The sequence below is a fragment of the Vulpes lagopus genome, chromosome 3, assembly GCF_018345385.1.
Source record: "Vulpes lagopus strain Blue_001 chromosome 3, ASM1834538v1, whole genome shotgun sequence".
Taxonomy (NCBI): Eukaryota; Metazoa; Chordata; class Mammalia; order Carnivora; family Canidae; genus Vulpes; species Vulpes lagopus.
In genome coordinates this window covers 99,567,590-99,593,017 of record NC_054826.1, presented here as the reverse complement: position 1 = coordinate 99,593,017, position 25,428 = coordinate 99,567,590, and the positions used below count along the sequence as shown (strand labels likewise).

Genomic DNA, 25,428 nt, shown 5'->3' with positions numbered 1-25,428 from the left:
AATTAATAGTTTTAGCTGAATACTTTTGCTTATTCTTAACCTGTTCTTTAGAATAAATTACTGAAAGAATTGATGAGTCAAAAGTATTTGCATTTTTAAAGTTGTGGATACATATAGAGAAATCACCCTCCATAGAGCCTGTATTCTTCCCATCAACAGAGTAGGTAAAGAGGCATCCCTAATCTTTGGATGAACCATTCCAAATTGCTTCTATCAGGCTGAATTCATCCCGTATGATTTTATAAGAAAACTTTATTCAAATAAAATTAAGCAATACCACTTTTGCACATGCCCCTGGGGTTGAGGCTCAAAATCTGACAGGCTTTTTATTCCAGCTGTATTATCTGATCTAGAATCTAAGAATTATTTCTAACAGCATTGTGTTGGTAACCAAGTAATCAGAGATGTTTCCAGAGGGCAGAGGATTTTTTGAAACCAAGGGCTCCAAATCATAGTCGATGCAATGTGGCCATGGGATCACTTGGTCTCAGGTTTGAAATAATTTCAATAGAAAGTTCAGTCTTAAAAGCAGCGAATTTTTGTTAGGTTGGATTCACTTTGGAACCGGAGTGGTATTACACATTTTGTAGTGTTTTAACGGTTGACTAAAATAGGTTCAGTTCTTGTTGAGATAGGTCTTGTAGATGCTTTTATTGCTTTTTTTGTGTTTTTGAAAAACAAGTGACAAATAGTCACCGTTGCATCTGCAGAGAGCATCTATTTGGATGACAATCTGCAGACACGGGCTTCTTACATGAGCATCCAAGTCTTAGCGTGAGATGTGATCGCTCTGACCCCTGTGCGGGTGCTAATGTCTCGAGAGCGCCCGGGACCGCTGGTTCAGGCCCCCGCGGGCGTGGCGCGTGTCCCGGGCCCGCACCCGGACCGTCGCGGGCCACAGAGGACCAGCTCACCAGCGCGCCTGCGCCGAGGGGCGCACCGCGCGGGATCCGCCCTCTCTCCCTCTCCCCCGTCCTGGGAGAGGGGGGAAAGGGCGGGGCCTACGGCAGGGCCCGCCTCCGCCAGCGGCGCGCGGGAGGCCGGGGAGGGTCTTCCGCTGCGCGAGGGGCTACTTCCGGATCCGGTGGCGGGCGCCGCTGGTTTTGAGAGAGGCGTCGCTGGGCTGTAGTCTGGCAGGCTGGCGGGCTGGCGGCGGGCAATGCTGGGGGGCAGCTCCGGTGCCCGAGAGCGCGAGGCGGAGGGCGACGGGGCGGAGGCTGTGCCTGCGCCTCCTGCCATCGAGTTCCCGGCCGACGGCTCGGACCCCAAGTATGATGGTGAGGGACCTGGAATGCCGCGACCGCCCTCCCCTTGCACCCGTCTACCTTCATTCCCGGGCGGGCAAGGCGGCTGTGAGCTTGGGGCGAATTCGGCTGGATCCGGACTCGAGTGCAGTGCGAGGGGGAGATGCGGGAGGGCGGTCTGGGTAAGGTAGACATTTATTGAAGAGTGTCGCGACCCACTCGTTTGTTTACGTTTCTGTTCGTGGTTTCCTCTTTGCGGACTTGGCTCCGGACGTGCTAAGATTAACCTCAGGCTGCTTTCCAGCTCGCGAGCATTGTGGTTTTTGTTAGATGACGAGAATGAGCTTTGTACTACTAGACGGGGACTTTGCAGACTTATACACTCAACAGTTCGGGTTAAGTGTTTTAATTTGTACCTTCTCTTTTGCTGCAGTGATGAGGGAGTTAGAGACCTCTCATAGTGGGGCGCTATGGAAATAATCCGTGTGTGTGTGTGTTTAAGATTTTATTTATTCATCCATGAGAGAGACACACAGAGAGAGGCAGAGACATAGGCAGAGGGAGAAGCAGGCTCCCTGCAGGGAGCCTGATGGGGGACTCCATCCCAGGACCCTGGGATCACCACCTGAGCCAAAGGCAGACGCTCAACCACTGAGCAGCAGAGTCGTCCCATCCTTTTGTTTGTTTGTTTTTTAAGATTTTATTTATTCATAAGAGACACAGGCAGAGGGAGAAGCAGGCTCCATGCAGGGAGCCCGACGTGGGACTTGATCCCGGGACTCCAGGATCATGCCCTGGGCTGAAGGCAGGCGCTAAACCGCTGAGCCACCCAGGGATCCCGTCTTTTGGGTTTTAAGAAAAGAAATGCCCAAGGTTTTTTTTGTTTTTTGTTTTTGTTTGTTTGTTTGTTTTGAGGCTTTTGGTTACTAGGAGATACGGAGTTAAGTCAGGCAAGTTATTCTGCATAAAGTGAGGGGTACCTAAAACATTGACTCTAACCAGAGTATCCAGGATTTTATTGAAAGTTCATAGATCTTTAATTACTATCAGTCGTTTGGGCAGTTTAAAAAATATTTATTTGATAGAGAGAGCAGAGGAGGGGCAGAAGGAGACAGAGAAGCAGGCTCTTGATTGAGCAGGGAGTCCCACTCCGGACTTGATCCTAGGACCCTGAGATCGTGACCTGAGCAGAAGGTAGGCGCCCAACTGGCTGAGCCACCCAGGTGTCCCATGTTTTGGCAGTTTTAAATTTTTTTTTTAATTTTTATTTATTTATGATAGTCACAGAGAGATAGAGAGAGAGGCAGAGACACAGGCAGAGGGAGAAGCAGGCTCCATGCACCGGGAGCCCCACGTGGGATTCGATCCCGGGTCTCCAGGATCGTGCCCTGGGCCAAAGGCAGGCGCCAAACTGCTGCGCCACCCAGGGATCCCTTTATGGCAGTTTTTAAAACTAAACTGTGCTATGAAGAATGAATAACGATTCACGGAGGTTTTTACTTTATGGTAGTTTGCATAGGATGATTACAGGGAATACACTCAGTTGCAGCATAAAACAAATATTAACATGTTGCGATGGATTAGAAAGGGCAAGGGATTGAAAAGATTAATTTATTCCTTAAGTCCTTCGATCTTCACTGCTAATACTGTCTATAATTCTTCACCCTAAAGGGAAGCAAAAACAGACTGGTGGTAATTTAAGTAGGTCATTGACAGAGGACAGGTTTAAGGGAACTTTTTTTAACGAACTGATTTTTTCACATGAAACCCGGTGTACTGTGGCAGCTCAATAATATGGGAAGTGTTATATCAAAGGAAAAGCCCCAGCTGTAAACATGCAAGTCTGTCTTTGCTGTAACATTATGATAAGGCTTTCTGCAAAGGAAAGATTATTCTTGAAGGGAGTGATCTAGATAAGCTTTGAAAAATGTCCTTTTCCGAGGTTACAAATAATACTCTTGTGTTTACATATTACCTTTTCTTCAAAGAGGCCTGGAATACCCAGACATTTATCTTTTTTTTTCTTTTTATAATTTATCTTTTTATGTGAAAAAAATGTAGAGTGGATTTTAGTGGATGTAGAAACAGTGGTTACCTGATTTCTCGAAGGTCATCTGAATGATGTGAGGGGGTTACTTTGCCAGTTTATTTTAGAGTCAAAATTCAAAGCCTAGATATAACTCTAAAACCTGTGTTTGTCAGTCTATTACGTAGGGACTAACTTTGATCAGAGTTCCTGTATGTTCTTTTCCTGCTGTGGAATAGCAGGTAGCAGCAGGAGAGCAACAGTAAGCCCATTGCCAGGCTCGTTGTTTTTTTGTTTTTTTTTTCTTTTATCTGATAGGAGTTTTTCAGAATTTTTAAAAGATTTTATTTTTCATGAGAGACACAGAGACATAGGCAGAGGGAGAAGCAGGCTCCCTGTGGGGAGCCTGATGGCGGTACTTGATTCCAGGACCCCAGAATCACGACCTGAGCCAAAGGCAGATGCTCAACCACTGAGCCACCCAGGCATCCCTGAGTTTTTCAGAATTTTTACCTCAGAGTAGTCCTCCACATTCCTCACTTATGTAATGTTGGACCATTTATATGGATCATACTTTCCTGAGAAGCTTGAAGTAGGTGATCCCTTTCCTTTTTTTTTTTTTTTTTGATCCCTTTCCTTTTTGTCTCCTCCCCTCCTACTTGGCAGAAATGTCGATCTCTTACTTCACCTAGGATCTCATCAAGTTTTTTCTTCTTTTATGAGAGGGCCTGACCTCGTCTTTCCTATTAGCCACTTTGCTCTTCCTCTTCTACTTGATCAGGACCGAATGGGAAGCACTCTGCTTCGGACTTCATTTCCGAAGTTTTATGTCTTCCTGCGTTTGAGTGTTTGTCCACTGCTCTTTTGTAAAGATGCCATTTTTTTGGTTTAGTTGGTTCACTTGACTCTGGTCATTCTTTTTGTTTGTTTGTTTGTTTTCTTACTAAAAAGTAGGATGTTCTTGTTGTAGAACATAGGAAAGTATGAGCATAGAAAAGCAGAAAACCCTCCAAACCTTAATGTCACCACTGTTGACAATTAAGTGTGTTAAAAATTTTTTTTTTCACATTACAGAGTATGTTGAAATTCTAGAAAAGCCTGAAGAAGGAAATTTAAAAACCACAATCTCATCACCCAGAGATTACTGTTTACATTTTGACATACCTAGCAAAAATTTCTTTGCTGAGTTTTGCATTTAAAACTCGGTCAGAGATATCATAAATGGATTAAAAATTTCTGAGTTTGTCCAAATAAGATAAAAATTTAGAAATATCATTTGAAAAATTTAAAATAAATAAAGGAAAAAGAGGGGAAAGTCACCTGTACTCACATCCCAGAGGACTCACTGCTAACAATTTGGTGTATTCACTTACTATTATTAATGAGAATTGCTGTAAGCCAGGTAAATGCCTAGGTGCTAAGGATCATACAGGCAGATTGTAAAACAACATATTCATTAATTTCATTTGTTGTACAAATTCTGTTGATACATTATCGGAAACAGAGAGGGCAGAGAGTTGCTGTTTTATTCTTTGTATTGTCTGTACGTTTATGTAGCAATGGAATAAATGTATTTTTAAATTGTGAGCATAGTAGTATGATAAACCTTTTATGTTTTATTATTTTTAAAATATTTTATTTATTTGAGAGACAGTGAGAGAGAAAGAGAGCACAGTGGGGTGAGGGGCAGAGAAACAAACACTCCACTGAGCAGGGAGTTGGATGTGCAATTCTGGAATCATGACCTGAGCCAAAGGCAGACACTTAACTGACTGAGCCACTGAGGCACCATATGTTCTGCTTTTTATTTTATTTTATTTTATTTTATTTTATTTTATTTTATTTTATTTTATTTTATTTTATTTATTTATTTTATTTTATTTTATTTTATTTATTAAAGATTTTTTTTTTAATTTTTTTTTTTTAATTTTATTTATTTATGATAGGCACACAGTGAGAGAGAGAAGCAGAGACACAGGCAGAGGGAGAAGCAGGCTCCATGCACGGAGCCCGATGTGGGACTCGATCCGGGGTCTCCAGGATCAGGACCTAGGCTGAAGGCGGCACTAAACCACTGAGCCACCCGGGCTGTCCATGTTCTGCTTTTTAAATGTGATGTTATATTAACATTTTCTTGCGATAAATTAGCGTTCAAAAACATTAAGACCATTACATTCTGTATTATCATTTTAGTCTTTGCCTTTTTGGAAAATAGATTTCTCTTTTTTTATCATTAGAAATAATATTGGGTTTGACATCTGTATACAAAAATCTTTGTTGATATCTGATTATTTCCTTAGACTACATTTATAGAAATAGGATTTGTTGGATTAAATAAAGTTTAAAAGTTTTGATATATTTTGGTAAAATGATGACAAGAGAGGTGGTGTTGGTTTATATGAAGGTATCTTGCCTCACCTTCATTAGTATTACTGTTTTATAGCTTGCTTCTTTGACCTGATAAGACTATTCATGATTATCTTTTTATACACCATCATTTCCAATAGCTGCATAATCTGTTATATGTATATAATTTAGCAACTTTTCAGTATTCTAAACAATGTTATGCTAAACATCTTACATATATATATGTTGTGCTTTATTTTCTTGTATTTTCAAAAACTCGACGTGCTGAGTCAAAAGTTTGCATATTTTGAATTTTATGATATATTTATTGCCAAAGGTTGCAGACACTTTTACCCCACTGTGATTGAAAATGTCTGCTTTTCTGTGTTCATAACAATACCATGTATTCCAGGCTTCAAATGGTTACCAGTCTGATGGCAAATGTTGGTAGCATAGTTATTTTAATATATATGTCACTAGTTACTAGTTATGTTAAGCCTACTTGAGTTTTTTTTTTTTTAATTTTTATTTATTTATGATAGTCACAGAGAGAGAGAGAGAGAGAGAGAGAGAGGCAGAGACACAGGCAGAGGAAGAAGCAGGCTCCATGCACCGGGAGCCCGACATGGGATTCGATCTCGGGTCTCCAGGATCGCGCCCTGGGCCAAAGGCAGGCGCCAAACCGCTGCGCCACCCAGGGATCCCATCCTATTTGAGTTTTAATTATGCTTCATTTTATTTTAAGAACTCTATAAATATTACTATCTTTTCTTAGATCTGTGTGCAGTAGCTGAATTTTTATTTATTTATTTATTTATTTAGTCAGTCAGTCAGTCAGTCAGTCATGAGAGACACAGAGAGAGAGAGAGAGGCAGAGACACCGGCAGAGGGAGAAGCGGGCTCCATGCAGGGAGCCTGATGTGGGACTTGATCCTGGCACTCCAGTACCACACCCTGGGCTGAAGGCTGCACTAAACTGCTGAGCCACCTGGGCTGCTCCAATATTTCAATTTGTGATTCATATTTTAACTTTATTTTTTAATTAAAAAAATCTTTTAAATTTATTTGACAGAGAGAGAGAACACAAGCAGGGAGAGTGGCAGTCAGAGGGAGAGGGAGATGCAGAGCCCCCACTGAGCAGAGTCTGGTGTGGGGCTTGATCCCAGGACCCTGAGGCAGACACTTAAACAACTGAGTCACCCAGAGGCCCCTATATTTTAATTTTAAGATGTCTTTACATAGAGAAGTTATTACACGGGCATTTTTCATTCTTTCCTGTCCCCACACTCAGTAAGTTTTCATTTAAAATGAATAGCACAAAAAAAAAAAGAAAAAAAAAAAAAAAGGGATCCCTGGGTGGCGCAGCGGTTTGGCGCCTGCCTTTGGCCCAGGGCGTGATCCTGGAGACCCAGGATCGAATCCCACGTCAGGGTCCCGGTGCATGGAGCCTGCTTCTCCCTCCGCCTCTGCCTCTGCCTCTCTCTCTCTCTCTCTGTGACTATCATAAATAAATAAAAATTAAAAATAAAATAAAATAAAATAAAATGAATAGCACATCTGCATATATGGAAGGTTTTGGTCACCTTGTAAATCAGAGAGGAAATTGGTGACGAGGTCCGAATATGGAAACTTTGACTTTTCCAGGACCTTTATATAGAATATTTTATTTTATTTTAAATGGGGAGGATCTTAGCAGATATAGGATGTATGGTCCCTGTTAACTGCAGGGCATTTCCAATATAGTGAGTCCACAGCTCTGGAGAGCTTACAGTGTCTCATCTTTTCTCTAACAGCCCTCTAAGAGTCCCCCCCCCCCTTTTTTTTAAATTTATGGTAGTCATACAGAGAGAGAGAGAGAGGCAGAGACACAGGCAGAGGGAGAAGCAGGCTCCATGCACCAGAAGCCTGACGTGGGATTCGATCCTGGGTCTCCAGAATCGCGCCCTGGGCCAAAGGCAGGCGCCAAACCGCTGCGCCACCCAGGAACCCCCGCCCTCTAAGAGTTTTTACTCTTGTTCGCATCCTCCCACTCCTAGTGTTGTGTAATTGGCTAGTACATTTCTTTCTCAGTATCTCTGGGACCTATTCTTTCCTCCATGTTTCTGTCCTTTACCTCCTATACTAGGTTATTGTTGCCTGTTGCGTGCTTCTTCTTGTCTACCTATTACATGTTCCAGAACAGTTTTCTCAAACATGTTTCCTTCTTACTGTTACTGGCCTATTCAGTAATCCATGAAACAAACAGTAAGTGAGAACTTACAGCCTTCAGCTTGAAGTGCCAGCTTGTCCATCTGCTTCGTCTTGTGTAGTGGAAAGAGGATGGACTTGGGCGTCGTTCTGCTTACAAGTTCCTTGACTGCTCTATGAGGTCAGTATCCTCATCTGTAAAGTGAGAGCGGTGACACTTACCTTCCACCGTTTTGTGAGGACCAGATGAGACTGTTTCTGTGGAACACCTGGCACACACGCAGCACGTGCCCCTGATGATTCCCATGCCTCCTGCCTTGCCCTCTTTCTGTTGCCAGACTTCCTTCTTCGTGCTGGTGCCTGGACTGTCCTCTCAAAGGAAGGAAGCCTTTCCTAGTTTTCGCTAGTTCGCCTGAATGTTTATTCATTCGTTTATTTCTGACTTTGACTAGGAAGACTTTCCTAGTTCCCGCTAGTTCCTGCTAGTTCACCTGAATGTTATTCATTCGTTTATTTCTGACTTTGCACATACCTTACTACCAACTCTCACCCTCCCTCTGATGGTATCCTTTTGCTGGTCTTCCAACTTCCAGAATTCAACTCAACACTCAATTCTGGAAAGTCCATCTTGATTAACCCCACTCAGCTAACTACTATTTCTTGTGTTTTATTTCCTTAAATGTCAGAAGTTTGTGTTTCATTAATTAAAAGATGCTGTTTTGTCATTGTGGGATATGTTTCCCATTTATAAACATTTTTTTCCTCTTTTAATTTTTAGAATCTGATGTCCCAGCAGAACTTCAAGTATTAAAAGGACCCCTACAACAGCCGACTTTCCCTTTTGCAGTTGCAAACCAACTCTTGCTCGTCTCTTTGCTGGAGCACTTGAGCCATGTGCATGAACCAAACCCACTCCGTTCAAGACAGGTGTTTAAATGTTAGTAAGAATAACTCTTGCTAAATTAACCTTGTAAAAATTCTATGTTGTTTGATGTGGATCTGAAAAGCAGCTGATATGTAAACATTTGAAATGAGTATTAATAGTTTGTATCCCTTGAATGCATTGGGAACTCCAAAAGATTAATAACCATGAAGTTGGCTGTATTTAACGAAAAAATAGTTGTTTTGTCTCTGTAACATGATCATTCATATAATTTTTGAAGATTTATCATGGTTTAGTCAGTGAGCAGCCAAACGAACATCGTAAGTACTCATTCTGAGCTAGTTCTTTTTTTTTTTTTTTTAAATTTATTTATGATAGTCACACAGCGAGAGAGAGAGAGGCAGAGACACAGACAGAGGGAGAAGCAGGCTCCATGCACTGGGAGCCCGACGTGGGATTCGATCCCGGGTCTCTAGGATCGCGCCCTGGGCCAAAGGCAGGCGCTAAACTGCTGCGCCACCCAGGGATCCCCCATCTGAGCTAGTTCTTGACCAGAGCCTTGAACCAGCTGCAGTCTATGTTGTTGAATAGGAGACTGTTTTCATCTACAGAGTACTTCTGACACCAAATGTGTGTTTTTTTTTCCTCCATACTGACTAGTTTTCTGATACCAGCTGGGTGTCCTACAATTCAGTTCAATTCTGACACTGTCTACCTGAAGTTAATGTCAGATCCCACAGGCTAAGGCTCAGTCCCACAGACTGCCTTCATTTCAGATGCTGGTTGCAAGTAGTGGGTCCACCATGTCCTTAGGTTACCCATACTTGTGTCTGACCTGGCTGTAAATTGTTCACAATCAAGCGTCCACTCTTGCCCTCTCAGTTTTAATAATTTGCTGTAATAGCTCATAGTACTCAGGGAGACACTTGTGCTTCTGGGTTTATTATATAAGAGAGGATATGATGACCAATACAGGTGAACAGCCAGATAAAGAGGCACATAGGGCGAGGACCAGAGTACAGGAACTTCTGTTCTATGAAGTTGGGTGCACCACTCTCCTGGTGTATGGAAATGCTCACCCAGAAGCTCTCTGAATCCCTTTTGAGGGGTTTTTATGGAGTCTTCATCATGGTGGCATGATCAATTATTAACTCCATCTTCAGCCCTTTTCTCCCTGGAGAATGGAGGGGTGGAGCTGAAAACTCCAAGCTTCTAATCATGGCTTGGTCTTTCTGGTGACAAGTCCCCCTTTGAAGTTCTCTTGGGGATCTCCAGTCATCTCATTAGCATACAAAAAACACTGTTATTACTGGAGATTACAAGGGTCTTAGAAGTTCTTGTGTCAGGAACTAAAGTCAAAGACCAAATATTAGAACAAAAGATGCTCCTAGTACCCCCAGCCCTTGGGAAATCACAAGAATTTTAGAAGCTATGTGAGTTTCAGGAAACCAGACCAAATATGTTTTTTATTATACCACAGTATTTGAAATAATTTATTTTTATTCCTGCCATATGTTACGTATATGAGAAGCTTGAGCATGCATAGACATGAGCAGAATTATGGATCATGTTGTTTTTGGTCCAGCTCATTGAGAACATTATGGCCTCTTTAATAGCTCCAACCACAGATTCTAAGAATCTTTTACCAAAAAAGTCTTTCCAAATCTTATTTAGTGTTAGAAATCCTCAAACGTAGAGCTACCTTTATGTGACCTTAGAGAGTAATATTTTAAAGGTAGATTGGTGTTTTAATGAACTTGATGGGACGTGGGAAATATACAAGTGTATAAAACGGGTGTTCTTGTAGGTTCCAGAGTGCAGGTAGCTGGGCATTATTGTATTGAGCTCATTGTATAGAAAAGCAGATTGTAATGATTTTGGGGTAGTAATCTGGCTCCTAATTAAAGCAAATCTGAATCTTGTTGATTTTAAGATATTTTTGGATTTCTTTGTAGGTGACTGAACTTTTATTTGTTTACTTATGTAAATTATTTTACCCACTTTATTTATTTAAAAATTTATTTATTTATTATTTAACCTAATTTTATATCATTAGAATTTTGTAACATATTCTTCCTAATTGTATTTTTGCTTATCTTTTTAAAAAAGTTTTTAAAATTAATTTCAGTTAGTAAACACGTAGTGTATTATTAATTTTAGAGGTAGAGTTCTGTGATTCATCAGTCTTATATAAAACTCAGTGCTCATTACATCCTGTGCTCTCCTTAGTGACCGAACTTTTAAACAAAGTATATCTAAAATGTTTTTGATGTTATTTAACTAGTGGATAATCTAATGAAGTTACCCATATAGAAAGAATATTCTTGGGTTCCCTCTGGCTCCTGTGTGTTGCCTGAGCTTACTCCACAGTAACACTACCAGGACCTTGCCCATTTATAATGGGTTACTATAGTATCAGGTGCCACGTAACATCTCTATTCCTCCTTAGGAGCCTACAGAGCTCTGTGGAGGGGGGAGTGCCAAAATGCTAACCCCACAATTAACTACTTGTGTGTTGCTAACAAGTCAGAGCTAACCAGCTACTGAAGAAAGTCCTCTGACACGTTTGGCTCCTGACCAGACTAGCATGCACCAGGCTTTGACCGACAGGTCACCTAAGACCTCTGGCCTAGTGCTCAAAAAAAAAAAAAAAAAAAAGAATATTCTCCATGGTATCTGTATTCCTTGAATAAATAAAAGCCAAGCACTTCTGTAGAAACTTCTTTTTCTGAGCAGCTTGGTGTTGTGACTTCAGACTTGACTTTCCCCTAGTATTTGGTCTGCACACATCCCTTTGTACTCCTTGTTGGTTAGAGATCATCAGTCCACAGCTGAAAACAATAAGTCACTTTTGTTGTCAGTTCTAATCATGTTTTCACTGTTGCCTTTGTTCTTACTTCATTGCCTGTCAACAAAAGGTGATGTGTTTGAATGTTGGGAGACTAGTAAGTCTACATTTTTTTCTTGCCTTTTTAAAAACAGCTTTGTGCTTTACCAGCTGACCAGGCTTGGTAAACAAATGACTTCTCTGTATCAAATAGGTAATTCTAGATGTGCCCCTGATCACTCAGAGTACCGACTGTTCCTTCTCTATTGGAGGGTTAATCCCCAAATTATAATATGTATAAACATAACTTTTATCTTACAGAGGTTTTTCTTTTTTTTTTTTTTCAAGATTTTGTTTATTAGTGAGAGTGTGTGCGTGCATGCACACACACGATTGGGGGGGGAGGGGCAGTGGGAGAGAGCTGCAGGCTCCCTATTGAGCAGGGAGCCCAACTTGGAGCTCCATCCCAGGACCCCAGGATCATGACCTGAGCCAAAGGCAGATGCTTAACTGACTGAGCCACCCAGGTGCCCCACTTTTTTTTTTTTTTTTTAATAAAGGCTGTTGTTCTCTAGTCTCTTTAAAATTGCCATTTTATTGAAGGCCTTTCTGATTATGTCCATATTCTTTTTCTAGTGCTTTGCCAGACCTTTATCAAAATGGGGCTGCTGTCTTCTTTCACCTGTAGTGATGAGTTTAGCTCATTGAGGCTACATCACAACAGAGCTATTACTCATTTAATGAGATCTGCTAAAGAGAGAGTTCGTCAGGTAAGCACTAAAATACAAACTTTGTGTATGACAAAAGCATTTTAATTTCAGGAGAACTGTATTTTAAAGCATTATGAAATCCTAGTTATATGCAGGTTTATGAAAATGTTGACCTTAATTTGTTTATTCAACAAATATTTGTTGAATGATTACTGTGTGCTAGGCTATGTTGTAGGAGCTGGGGTTCAAGCAGCAAACAAAATAGACAACAGATAAAAGCACCTGCTCTCATGGAGCTTATTTTTTATTTTTTTTTTAGCTTATGTTCTGATGGGGGGGCAGTCAGCAATAGAAACCTAAAAATCTATAAAAATAAAGGGAGAGTTGCATGGTGGTAAGTGTTAAGGAGAAACATAAAGTGAAGAAGGAGCTTAGAAAACGTGTGGCAGGGTGTCCAGTTACTGAAATCAGGAGCTGCAGTTGAGAGTATGAGCCATGCTCCAATCTGGAGGAAAGCATTATAGGCAGAGGGACAGTCGTTCCTGGGGTAGCAGTGTGCTCGGTGTGTTTGGGAAGCTGCCTGGCAGCCATATGGCTGGAGGAGAGTAAGTAGGAGGAGCGTGTGGGAAAGGTAGGGAAGCGAAGGGCATTGGGATGGGCAGATGGTGGAGGATCTTGAGACCATCATAACATCTTTGGTTTTTAACTCAGAGTCAAGTGCGAAGCTTTACAGGATTTTGAGCCAAGGAATGAGGTGTTCTGATTTATATTTTAATGGACCACTGCAACTACTGTGTTGAGAATAGACGGAGGAAATAAAAGGCCAAGGCAGGGAGACAGGTGGTCATACAGGCAAGAGGTGATGGTGACTTGGATTGGGTGGTAGCAGTGGAGGTGTGAGAAGTGGTCTATTTCTGCATCTATTTTGAAGGTGAAGTCAGAATTATTTGCTGACAGAGCTCTTTGGTAAGTTCTCAGCCTTATCAGTGGATGGCAAGAATCTAGCTTTTTTAGTAGTGATCTTTTGGCTAAGACAAACATTTTCAGTTGTAAACCTCTAGGTGATATTGAAAAAGCCAGAATGTTTTTCTTTTTTTAAGTATTATTTGAATATTTGGGATTATTAATGTGACATTGAATTTTGTTAGAGTCCTCATTCCATGAAATTTGCCTAAAATGCTTTTAAAAGGAATTTTCTGATTTTAGGATCCTTGTGAAGATAATTCTCATACCCAGAAGATCAGGTACGTGTTAGTTAGATACATCCGTGATTGTGCTGAAAGAAATTAAGGTTAAGAACTGATTCTGAATTAATCAGAAATTAGTTTTGGGGTTAAAAATAATGTAGTTAGGGTAGTTTATGAAAATTTTGAAAGCTTTATTCTCAGAAATTGATTACTGCTCTAAGATTTACTTTACTTCTCGTTCCCCTCCCCCTTATGCCACTCCCCCATTCTGTGTGGATTCCATAGGCCCTGCCCTTAATTCAGAGCACTGATACCCAGTCTCTGTCAGGGGAACAACACTGAATTTTGGCTATATGTAGGAAATGCTAGTTTAAAATCTGTAATTCATTAATAGTTTATCATTTTTTTTTAATTTTTAAAAATTTATTTATGATAGTCACACAGAGAGAGAGAGAGAGGCAGAGACACAGGCAGAGGGAGAAGCAGGCTCCATGCACCGGGAGCCCGACGTGGGATTCGATCCCGAGTCTCCAGGATCGCGCCCTGGGCCAAAGGCAGGCGCTAAACCGCTGCGCCACCCAGGGATCCCTAATAGTTTATCATTAAGAATTTTTTGAAAGAATTTATGTTTTAAAGAGAGAGAGTGTGTGCACATGCAAGCCCAAACAGGGGAGGAGCAGAGGGAGAGGGAGAAGCAGACTCCCTGCTGAGATCATGCCCTGAGCTGAAGACAGATGCTTAACTGACTGAGACACCCAGGTGCCCTCTCATTAAGAAATATAAGTAAATTTATTACTGAGCTCAGCTAATCAGCATGTTAGTTATCCTTAGGACTCCTGCTTTAAAACATTGATAATTCCTGGAAAGAAAGGGGATGGGGAAACTGGGTGACGGACATTAAGGAGGGGCACATGATGTGATGATCACTGGATGTTATACGCAACTGATGGATTATTGGAAGCTACATCTGAAACCAATGATGTACCATATGTTAGCTAATTTAATTAAATAATAAAACTGATAATTTCTAATTAGAATACTAATTACTGGTAGTATACTTGATTATTTGATTAACAATCCCTTTGGCATCTGTTTTTTCCCCTTGCTATCTTTATTACCTGTCAATTTGCTTAGCAAATAGTTTTCTTCCTAGAGAATGAAAAATTTTGACTCCTCTTTTCAAATCACAACTTAGTGATTAGTAAGGTTTGACAGGTTAGTGATACGGTGGGCACATGGTTCTCTCATGCTTTAAAATTGATTGGTTGTTTGTATTTCACTTTTAGATCAAGGGAAATAGCCTTTGAAGCACAGACTTCACGTTACCTAAATGAATTTGAAGAGCTTGCTGTCTTAGGCAAAGGTGGATACGGAAGAGTGTACAAGGTTGTTTTCCACAGATCACTTTTGACCTCCTACCCTGAATAAATGTGTTTTGAGAAGCTGTTCTCATGATTACTATTTAAAGTGCTCCAAGGGAAGTTCCTAGAAAGGATGTATATTACTTTTCCTTAAAATTTGTCATTTATAAGGAAGTGGGCAGGTTTTAACTTTTTCCTAACCACATTGGTGGTTTAGGCAGATTTTGGAAACCACATTGATTTACTTAAAAATATATCACTAAAGAAAGTTGTGCATTTGTATTTTGAGCTTCATGGTTTGTGTGTGTGTGTGTGTGTGGCAGGGACTTCCCCATTTTTCAGACCTAGAGTCTCTAGGGGTTGGAGACTCGGTGCAGTTTGGAAGCTTCTTGTTGAGCTGACTGGTCGACTTCCCTGACCATATTAAAGACCCTGGTCTTTCATTTAAATTCACCTTTTTAGCTAGTTTGGATCTTAAGCTCAGGTTGGACTAATTTGCTCCATTCAGTTGAATTTAATGGCACAAATACTTTTTCTTTTCTTCTACTTTTTAGGTCAGGAATAAATTAGATGGTCAGTATTATGCAATTAAAAAAATCCTGATTAATGGTGCAACTAAAACAGATTGTATGAAGGTATGATTTTTTTAAGTGTATTTATTTTAAGTAATTGAGTAGGTTCTTTTGAAAGAGTTATGTAAAAAAAAAAAAAAAAAAAAAAAAAAAAAAAAGAAAGAGTTATGTATGTATATTTGGCAAATATTAGGTGTTGTGGATCGCTAAGTTTACTAAGAGTGGGCTATATAAAAGCAAACATCAAAACCAAATTTTTATTTGACTTAATTTTTAATAAAAAAATTTCTTTTTGAGAGAGCTTAAGAGAGTGAGAGTGTGAATGGGGTGCCGGGACAGCAGGAGAGAGAGACACAGAATCCCAGGTAGACTCCATGCTCAGCACAGAGTCCAATATGGGGCTTGATCACCCAAGCTGAGATCAAGAGTTGGATGCTTAAGTGACTGAGCCACCCAGGTGCCTGTTGACTTAATTTTGAATAGACGCTTCTGACCACATTTCAGGATCATTGCTGGGGAAATTAATCTTTAAAGAAAGTATACAGTGTAGCTTGTTAGAAAAAATAGGAGCTCAGTTCAGGTTCTGGTCTTCCCCCTGACATGTTCTGTGGTCCTGGACAAATAAATGACCTAGTCTCTTGTCCTTGACATAGTGGTGACAGCAGGACTGGACTTGCTAGTAGTAGTATATGTGTGCTGAAGCAAGCTCTGGACTTACTAGGAGGAATAAAATGAGAGAATGAATATAAATAGGCTCTGAAAAGTGTAAAGCACTAGATGCATATAAGTTATTTTGCTGTAATAATTCTGTTTGCCTCTCAGAAATATTCTGATTATTTTAATGTAGTTTAGATTCTTTGTTCAGTTGGATTTTTACCGTTTTGCTCTGGAACACATAGCATTTTGATACCGTACACATTTAACAAGTTGTCAGTAAAGGCTGGATATAAGTGCGTTCGTTTCCTCTTTAGGTACTACGGGAAGTGAAGGTGCTGGCAGGCCTTCAGCATCCTAACATAGTAGGCTATCACACTGCTTGGATAGAACATGTTCACATGGCCCACGCACAAGGTAAGCAGTTATAGGTGATATAGCTGAAGGCTTGGCCAACTGTGGCCTATGGGCCAAACCGGCCTGCCCCTGTTTTGGTGCATCCCCAAGCTGAGAGTATTTTCTTACATGTTTAAGTAGTTTAAAGAGGAATCAAAAGAATATTTTGTGAAAGCTATATGAAATCAAATTTCATGTCAGTGAATAAAGTGTGTTAGGATAGGACATAGGCTCATTCATTTGTGTATTGTCTGTGGCTGCTTTTGCACTACAACAGCTGAACTCAGTTATGGTGCAGAGTCCTTTGGGGCCCACAAAACCTGCAACAGTTGCTCTCGGGCCCACTATGGAAATTTTGCTCCCCTGGCATAGTTGAACTGGTCTGTTTCTATGGTTCCTAAAATGTGCCAGGCATTTGAATGACCTTGTTATATTGCATTTTGCCAGAAAGTATTAACATTTTTAGACTTGTGGTCTCCTTTGGTGTTATTTTAGCTCTGTCTTTGATCATACATTAGAAAGCTAGGCTGCCTGAAGATGTGTTATTTTTGTTTGTTTCCTTTTGCAGATCGAATTTCTATTCAGCTGCCATCTCTGGAAGTGATCTCTGACGAGGAGGGTGACAGGTATGTGAATCGGTGTGTAGTTTGACAAGTTAGGTATAACCTGTCCCCTGCACTGAGTTTTCTTTGTCTTTTTGATCATTTTCATTAGAAAATGATAAATGATTTCTTCCTCTCAAGTGTTTCCTGCTAGTGTTTTCAATAAATGCTGCTGCTAGAGAGATTTGATACCATTTGCTTCCAGTGTTTACCAGTGAGGTATATGTAGTTTTTTTTTTTTTTTAAGATTTCTTTATTTATTCATGAGAGAGAGAGAGAGAGAGGTAGAGACACAGGCAGAGGGAGAAGCAGGCACCATGCAGAGAGCCTGACGTGGGACTCCATCCAGGGTCTCCAGGATCACACCCTGGGCTGCAGGCGGCGCTAAACCGCTGCGCCACCAGGGCTGCCCATATATGTAGGTTTGAAGGGACAGCTGAGTTATTCTTGATCTTTTTTTTTTTTAAGATTTATTTATTTGTTTATGATAGACAGAGAGAGAGAGAGAGAGAGAGAGGCAGAGACACAGGAGGAGGGAGAAGCAGGCTCCATGCCAGGAGCCCGACGCGGGACTTGATCCCGGGACTCCAGGATCACGCCCTGGGCCAAAGGCAGGGGCTAAACCGCTGAGCCACCCAGGAATCCCCTCTTGATCTTTTTTTACATTGATTTTTATCTTTACTGTTTTTTCCCCCCTCCAGAAATCAACATGTTAAAAATGATGAAAGTAACAGCTCATCCATTATCTTCGCCGAGTTCACCTCAGGAAAAGACAAGTCCTTAGGAAAATCTGGCATTGAAAATCCGAATAATAGATTGGTGAACTACAGCACCAGTTTAATCCCCAGAGACACCAGTGAATTTGAATCACCCAGTTTTCTCCAAACAAATGGTTTGGCTGATTTGCCTTCCAGCTCAATTATTGAACATCAGCTGCCACTTAGGCAGCATTCCGACTTAGAAGAGAATTTCACATCCACTGGGGAATCTTCTGAAAACTTAAGTTTGTTGGGGCAGACAGAGGTAGATCACTTTACCAGAACCTACTGATGATTTGATGCTCAAATAGTTATGATGTGGAGGACCATGCCTAGGATGTGACCTCCCTCCGTCCCCTCTATCCCTCACTCTTCATCTGTCTTTGTCAGTCTCTCCCCTCCTCGTCCCCCTGGCCTGTGGCCCTTGTGTTGGGTTTTGCCCTCCTTTACTTAATTTAATGCCTGCTAAGCCTTTTCTGGTTCTGTCTAGATCTGATCATTTGTGCCCCCTGGAGTTGGAAACATCGCTCACATGTTTCTGTTGTGTGTTTGCCTCCTGCTATGCAATATTTATGCATAAAGATCTTTTGTAGTTTGGAACGTGACTTTGGGAGAGAGGGGAAGAGAGATCAGCAGGTCCATTTTCAGGACACTATCAGTAAGGGTCACACCCATGTGCTGGTGAGACTGTCACATACTTTCACCAGTGTGGAGTCTTAGTGTTAAAAACCTTGAACGCTAACAGGGTCTCAGTATAATCTGGCCTGCTGGGATTACAGAACTGTATGTGCTATCTGTATATGTGCACGCAGAACTGATTCTTACTGCGTAGGAGTATGTGGCTCTGTGCATGCACTTTTTAGGAGACAAAGCTTTGAACAGGGTCATCTGAGTACACAAGAGTTGGGTTTGAGGGACTTTTCATCAGAACCATTCTGTTACTCTGGACTACATGTGGGAAACTTTTCCTTGGTGTCTAAATGAATGCACTATAGAGAGCTTAAATTTTGCTTGCCTCTTGTTTGAACAAATTATTTATGGACACAGCAAAGCCTCCAAAAATGTGCATCTACTTTGGGGTATACAGAGAGCGGTAGAGTGCCTGCCGCACAGCTGACCTCTTGATGCTGTGTCTTAGCTTTAGAAACTGGTTGTGTGGCGAGCCGACCCAGTCGTTTCAGTGCCACTGCCTTAGTGTCACATTCAGGAGCTTGTCCCATTCTGCAGCTGGGCCTCCCCCTGCCCACTCAGATTCTGACTCGCCATTTTAGGCGTTCCTTTATTCCTCTGTCTCTTTCACAAGACTTTGGGCTTCTCAGGCAGACGTGTGTTTGTCGTCTCTTTCCTGAGCACTTAGCCCCCTGCTCTGCCTAGAGGAGGCAAGTGAGTATCTATTGACTAAATGAATAATGCGAGCAAGTCGTGCAAAGGTGGGAGCCAGCCGTGTCGTCCCCCAGGTGCAGTACCACTTGATGCTGCACATCCAGATGCAGCTGTGCGAGCTCTCCCTGTGGGACTGGATAGTGGAGAGAAACCAGCGGGGTCGGCAGTATGTGGACGAATCTGCATGTGAGTACCAGATGGATCTCTAAACACGGGGCTGGGAGGTGGAGAGACAGGAGGATCTTCTGAAGTAGGAACTACTTCCAGGTGCTTTAGACTCAGGGAAGAAAGTCACCTTTTTAAAACAAACAGTTGTGCTTATTTCAACATTCTCAAGAACATACAGGCATTCGGAAGTTAATTTTCTCTGAGATAGAGATATATTTATGGGTGTCTTAAGCAGTAATGTGCTAGAATTTAGGTTAATGATTGGGGCAGAAAAAGAATTTTCTTTTTTTTTTAAGATTATGTTTATTCATGAGAGGCACATGCACAGAGAGAGAGAGAGAGAGAGAGGCAGAGACACAGGCAGAGGGAGAAGCAGGCTCCATGCAGGAAGTCCGATGCAGGACTCAATCCCCGGACCTGGGATCACACCCTGAGCCAAAGGCAGACGCTCAACTGCTGAGCCACCCAGGCGTTCCAAGAATTTTTAAGGGAGAAATTTAAATATTTTTTAAATCTGACAATGTGATACTCTTGCAAAAAGACACCTTTGAAGAAACTCTTATAGAAGGATAGGTGGTGAAAAGTTTGTCTTTCTTAAGACCCAGATCTCTCCTATCTTCCCCTGTAGACAGTGAGGAACTGTCACAGACCGCAGACCTGACAACTAATGTAATACGGTATCCTGGATGGGATCCTAGAAAAGAGAAAGGACGTTAGATAAAAACTAGGGAAGCCTGAATAAATGGTGAACTTGTCCCAATCTTGGTGCATTAACTGTGACAGGTGTACTATACCAGTATAAGTGTTAATAATGGGAAACTGGGTGGGGTGTAAGTGGGAACCATACTATGGCCTCAGTTTTTTTTTTTTTTTAAGATTTTATTTATTTATTCGTGAGAGACAGAGAGAGAGAGGCAGAGACACAGGCAGAGGGAGAAGCAGGCTCCATGCAGGGGGCCTGACGTGGGACTCGATCCTGGGTCTCCAGGATCAGGTCCTGGGCTGAAGGCAGCACTAGACTGCTAAGCTACCTGGGCTGCCCCATGGTCTCAGTTTTTCTGTAGATCTAAGATCATTCCAATAAGTAGTCTGTTCTTTTTTTTTTTTTTTTTTTTAGATTTTATTTATTTATTCATGAGAGACACAGAAAGAGAGGCAGAGACACAGGCAGAGGGAGAAGCAGGCTCCCTGCAGGGAGCCCAACGCGGGAATCGATCATGGGTCCCCAGGATCATGCCCTGGGCCAAAGGCGTCGCTAAACCACTGAGCCACCCGGGCTGCCCTCCCCCCCACCTTTTTAAAGGATATCAGGGACTGCACCAGGAATTTTTATATAAGATAGGGCTTGATCTTTGGTAATTTTTTGGAAATTTTCTTGTTTCTAATGTGTAGCCAAAGTTGAAAATCACTGTATTCTGTGATCAAAACTGGTAATAAAAGTGACCTGGTTTTAAGTAAAGACTCAGCTAAATACTGATTATTAATCATTTGCTGTTCACACCTAATGACACTATAACTCTTTATTTGGTCTAAAATATAGGTCATTTAACCCACCCAAAATCTTAGCTTCCAAATATAATGCCTCCTTCAGGCATCTCCTTGATGCCCCCTGCTGCTTCTCTGGTTTACTATGTAATTAAGACTTGCCATACTTTGTTCAGTTTGGTTGTGGCAAGTAATGGGTGGGGTATTTTCATTGCCCTGTAAAGTTTTATTCTTTGCTGCGTGAGCATTGTAGTGGTAGGCACAGATGTCTGTATAAAAAAGAATAATGGTTTATTAAAGTCTTGTATGTAGTTGTTGATCTTTAAACTTCCATTTGGAAAGTAGGTCATGAGTCCTTCATGATATAGGAGATAAGTCTGACTTTCACCATCCAGGACAATAAGCTTATGAAAACAGAGAGGGCAAGATAGGATACTGCTAGCATGATGCATATTTCTTTTAAAAGTATTTAAAAAGGTTTAACTTGGTAGTATTCCACCAATGGTACATACCTTCATATCTAGTACAGTTTTACATTAGTCATTCCCAGCAGTCCATATGTGAGAGACCCAGGTTTGAATCCTGGCCCTTGCAGTCACTGGCGATAAGGTTTAGGACCATTCAGGTAACTGCTCTCAGCCTGTCTCCTCTGCTGTGAAATTTGAGTGTGAGGATTGGAGCACTCAGGGTAAAGGATGCATTGCCGAGGAACGGAGGAGGCTGTTCTCACCGGATCAGGTCCATATGTGGCATTGAGCCCTTGACAGAGGCCCATTGTTTGGATATGGTAGGTGGTTACTGTGAGACCCCTATTATAGACAGACCAAAGGAAAGTAGTTGTTCTGGGTGACTGTGGAAGTCCCAAAGCCCTCCATCTCTGCAGCAAATTGTCACTCCAGTGTGAGGGGCATGGTAGTGGCAGTACTTATAAGTAGCCCCCCTTGTGTTTACACACACACAGACACGTGAGAGTTTTCTGTCTTCTCAAGTTCTTGGTTAAGGACTTGAGGTCCCTGAGTTACATGCTAGCTGGTGCAAAAGGAGAAGGTGGTGCATAGGAGAGCTGCATAGCAAAGTAGGCTTATCCAGGAAGAGAAGGGAGCATGTTGTATTTACATGTTATGTATTTACGGTTTAAAATGGCTGAGGAGACAAGAGCTAGTAAGTTCTTTTTATGAGAGCACCAAATTTACTTAGCTGCAAGAATTTTTTGCTTTAGCAGTTTTAGTCCTACAAAACTTTCCAACCCCCCCTTTTTTTTTTTTTTAAAGATTTATGTATTTATTCATGATAGACATAGGGAGAGAGAGAGAGAAAGGCAGAGACACAGGCAGAGGGAGAAGCAGGCTCCATGCAGGGAGCCCGACACGAGACTCCAGGATCACTGGGCCAAAGGCAGGCGCTAAACCACTGAGCCACCCAGGGATCCCAAAACTTTCCTACCCTTAAAGTCTGTTGTATCATCATGTTAATAGATGAATTAAAACATTTGCTTTTTTCCCCTGTATACTTCATTTTCATTCGTCATTCATTTTTGGAAAATGCAGGCATTCCAAATCTTCCCACATAATGGGAGCTCACTCTTTGAGCTCCTATCCGAATAATAGATTGGTGAACTACAGCACCAGTTTAATCCCCAGAGACACCAGTGAATTTGAATCACCCAGTTTTCTCCAAACAAATGGTTTGGCTGATTTGCCTTCCAGCTCAATTATTGAACATCAGCTGCCACTTAGGCAGCATTCCGACTTAGAAGAGAATTTCACATCCACTGGGGAATCTTCTGAAAACTTAAGTTTGTTGGGGCAGACAGAGGTAGATCACTTTACCAGAACCTACTGATGATTTGATGCTCAAATAGTTATGATGTGGAGGACCATGCCTAGGATGTGACCTCCCTCCGTCCCCTCTATCCCTCACTCTTCATCTGTCTTTGTCAGTCTCTCCCCTCCTCGTCCCCCTGGCCTGTGGCCCTTGTGTTGGGTTTTGCCCTCCTTTACTTAATTTAATGCCTGCTAAGCCTTTTCTGGTTCTGTCTAGATCTGATCATTTGTGCCCCCTGGAGTTGGAAACATCGCTCACATGTTTCTGTTGTGTGTTTGCCTCCTGCTATGCAATATTTATGCATAAAGATCTTTTGTAGTTTGGAACGTGACTTTGGGAGAGAGGGGAAGAGAGATCAGCAGGTCCATTTTCAGGACACTATCAGTAAGGGTCACACCCATGTGCTGGTGAGACTGTCACATACTTTCACCAGTGTGGAGTCTTAGTGTTAAAAACCTTGAACGCTAACAGGGTCTCAGTATAATCTGGCCTGCTGGGATTACAGAACTGTATGTGCTATCTGTATATGTGCACGCAGAACTGATTCTTACTGCGTAGGAGTATGTGGCTCTGTGCATGCACTTTTTAGGAGACAAAGCTTTGAACAGGGTCATCTGAGTACACAAGAGTTGGGTTTGAGGGACTTTTCATCAGAACCATTCTGTTACTCTGGACTACATGTGGGAAACTTTTCCTTGGTGTCTAAATGAATGCACTATAGAGAGCTTAAATTTTGCTTGCCTCTTGTTTGAACAAATTATTTATGGACACAGCAAAGCCTCCAAAAATGTGCATCTACTTTGGGGTATACAGAGAGCGGTAGAGTGCCTGCCGCACAGCTGACCTCTTGATGCTGTGTCTTAGCTTTAGAAACTGGTTGTGTGGCGAGCCGACCCAGTCGTTTCAGTGCCACTGCCTTAGTGTCACATTCAGGAGCTTGTCCCATTCTGCAGCTGGGCCTCCCCCTGCCCACTCAGATTCTGACTCGCCATTTTAGGCGTTCCTTTATTCCTCTGTCTCTTTCACAAGACTTTGGGCTTCTCAGGCAGACGTGTGTTTGTCGTCTCTTTCCTGAGCACTTAGCCCCCTGCTCTGCCTAGAGGAGGCAAGTGAGTATCTATTGACTAAATGAATAATGCGAGCAAGTCGTGCAAAGGTGGGAGCCAGCCGTGTCGTCCCCCAGGTGCAGTACCACTTGATGCTGCACATCCAGATGCAGCTGTGCGAGCTCTCCCTGTGGGACTGGATAGTGGAGAGAAACCAGCGGGGTCGGCAGTATGTGGACGAATCTGCATGTGAGTACCAGATGGATCTCTAAACACGGGGCTGGGAGGTGGAGAGACAGGAGGATCTTCTGAAGTAGGAACTACTTCCAGGTGCTTTAGACTCAGGGAAGAAAGTCACCTTTTTAAAACAAACAGTTGTGCTTATTTCAACATTCTCAAGAACATACAGGCATTCGGAAGTTAATTTTCTCTGAGATAGAGATATATTTATGGGTGTCTTAAGCAGTAATGTGCTAGAATTTAGGTTAATGATTGGGGCAGAAAAAGAATTTTCTTTTTTTTTTTAAGATTATGTTTATTCATGAGAGGCACATGCACAGAGAGAGAGAGAGAGAGAGAGGCAGAGACACAGGCAGAGGGAGAAGCAGGCTCCATGCAGGAAGTCCGATGCAGGACTCAATCCCCGGACCTGGGATCACACCCTGAGCCAAAGGCAGACGCTCAACTGCTGAGCCACCCAGGCGTTCCAAGAATTTTTAAGGGAGAAATTTAAATATTTTTTAAATCTGACAATGTGATACTCTTGCAAAAAGACACCTTTGAAGAAACTCTTATAGAAGGATAGGTGGTGAAAAGTTTGTCTTTCTTAAGACCCAGATCTCTCCTATCTTCCCCTGTAGACAGTGAGGAACTGTCACAGACCGCAGACCTGACAACTAATGTAATACGGTATCCTGGATGGGATCCTAGAAAAGAGAAAGGACGTTAGATAAAAACTAGGGAAGCCTGAATAAATGGTGAACTTGTCCCAATCTTGGTGCATTAACTGTGACAGGTGTACTATACCAGTATAAGTGTTAATAATGGGAAACTGGGTGGGGTGTAAGTGGGAACCATACTATGGCCTCAGTTTTTTTTTTTTTTTAAGATTTTATTTATTTATTCGTGAGAGACAGAGAGAGAGAGGCAGAGACACAGGCAGAGGGAGAAGCAGGCTCCATGCAGGGGGCCTGACGTGGGACTCGATCCTGGGTCTCCAGGATCAGGTCCTGGGCTGAAGGCAGCACTAGACTGCTAAGCTACCTGGGCTGCCCCATGGTCTCAGTTTTTCTGTAGATCTAAGATCATTCCAATAAGTAGTCTGTTCTTTTTTTTTTTTTTTTTTTTTAGATTTTATTTATTTATTCATGAGAGACACAGAAAGAGAGGCAGAGACACAGGCAGAGGGAGAAGCAGGCTCCCTGCAGGGAGCCCAACGCGGGAATCGATCATGGGTCCCCAGGATCATGCCCTGGGCCAAAGGCGTCGCTAAACCACTGAGCCACCCGGGCTGCCCTCCCCCCCACCTTTTTAAAGGATATCAGGGACTGCACCAGGAATTTTTATATAAGATAGGGCTTGATCTTTGGTAATTTTTTGGAAATTTTCTTGTTTCTAATGTGTAGCCAAAGTTGAAAATCACTGTATTCTGTGATCAAAACTGGTAATAAAAGTGACCTGGTTTTAAGTAAAGACTCAGCTAAATACTGATTATTAATCATTTGCTGTTCACACCTAATGACACTATAACTCTTTATTTGGTCTAAAAT

General features: G+C 41.9%; 1 protein-coding gene across 3 annotated transcripts in view; it reads left to right on the top strand.

The window, feature by feature from the left end:
* The first annotated feature begins 1,081 nt into the window (after positions 1–1,081).
* The window catches only part of EIF2AK1 (eukaryotic translation initiation factor 2 alpha kinase 1), a 36,656-nt gene continuing 12,309 nt past the window's right edge, over positions 1,082–25,428 (top strand). For 2 of the 3 annotated variants that reach the window (XM_041749099.1, XM_041749100.1), the window contains exons 1-11: positions 1,082–1,277; positions 8,582–8,740; positions 12,150–12,283; positions 13,430–13,467; positions 14,697–14,796; positions 15,326–15,406; positions 16,315–16,414; positions 16,962–17,019; positions 17,697–17,814; positions 22,401–22,604; positions 23,797–23,908. In XM_041749099.1, coding sequence (XP_041605033.1) covers positions 1,160–1,277; positions 8,582–8,740; positions 12,150–12,283; positions 13,430–13,467; positions 14,697–14,796; positions 15,326–15,406; positions 16,315–16,414; positions 16,962–17,019; positions 17,697–17,814; positions 22,401–22,604; positions 23,797–23,908 — 1,222 coding nt within the window. In that variant the 5' untranslated portion in view covers positions 1,082–1,159. Of the gene's footprint in view, positions 1,278–8,581; positions 8,741–12,149; positions 12,284–13,429; positions 13,468–14,696; positions 14,797–15,325; positions 15,407–16,314; positions 16,415–16,961; positions 17,020–17,696; positions 18,019–19,210; positions 19,323–22,400; positions 22,605–23,796; positions 23,909–25,428 lie in introns of all 3 variants that reach the window. The other variant, XM_041749101.1, reaches the window with a different exon arrangement.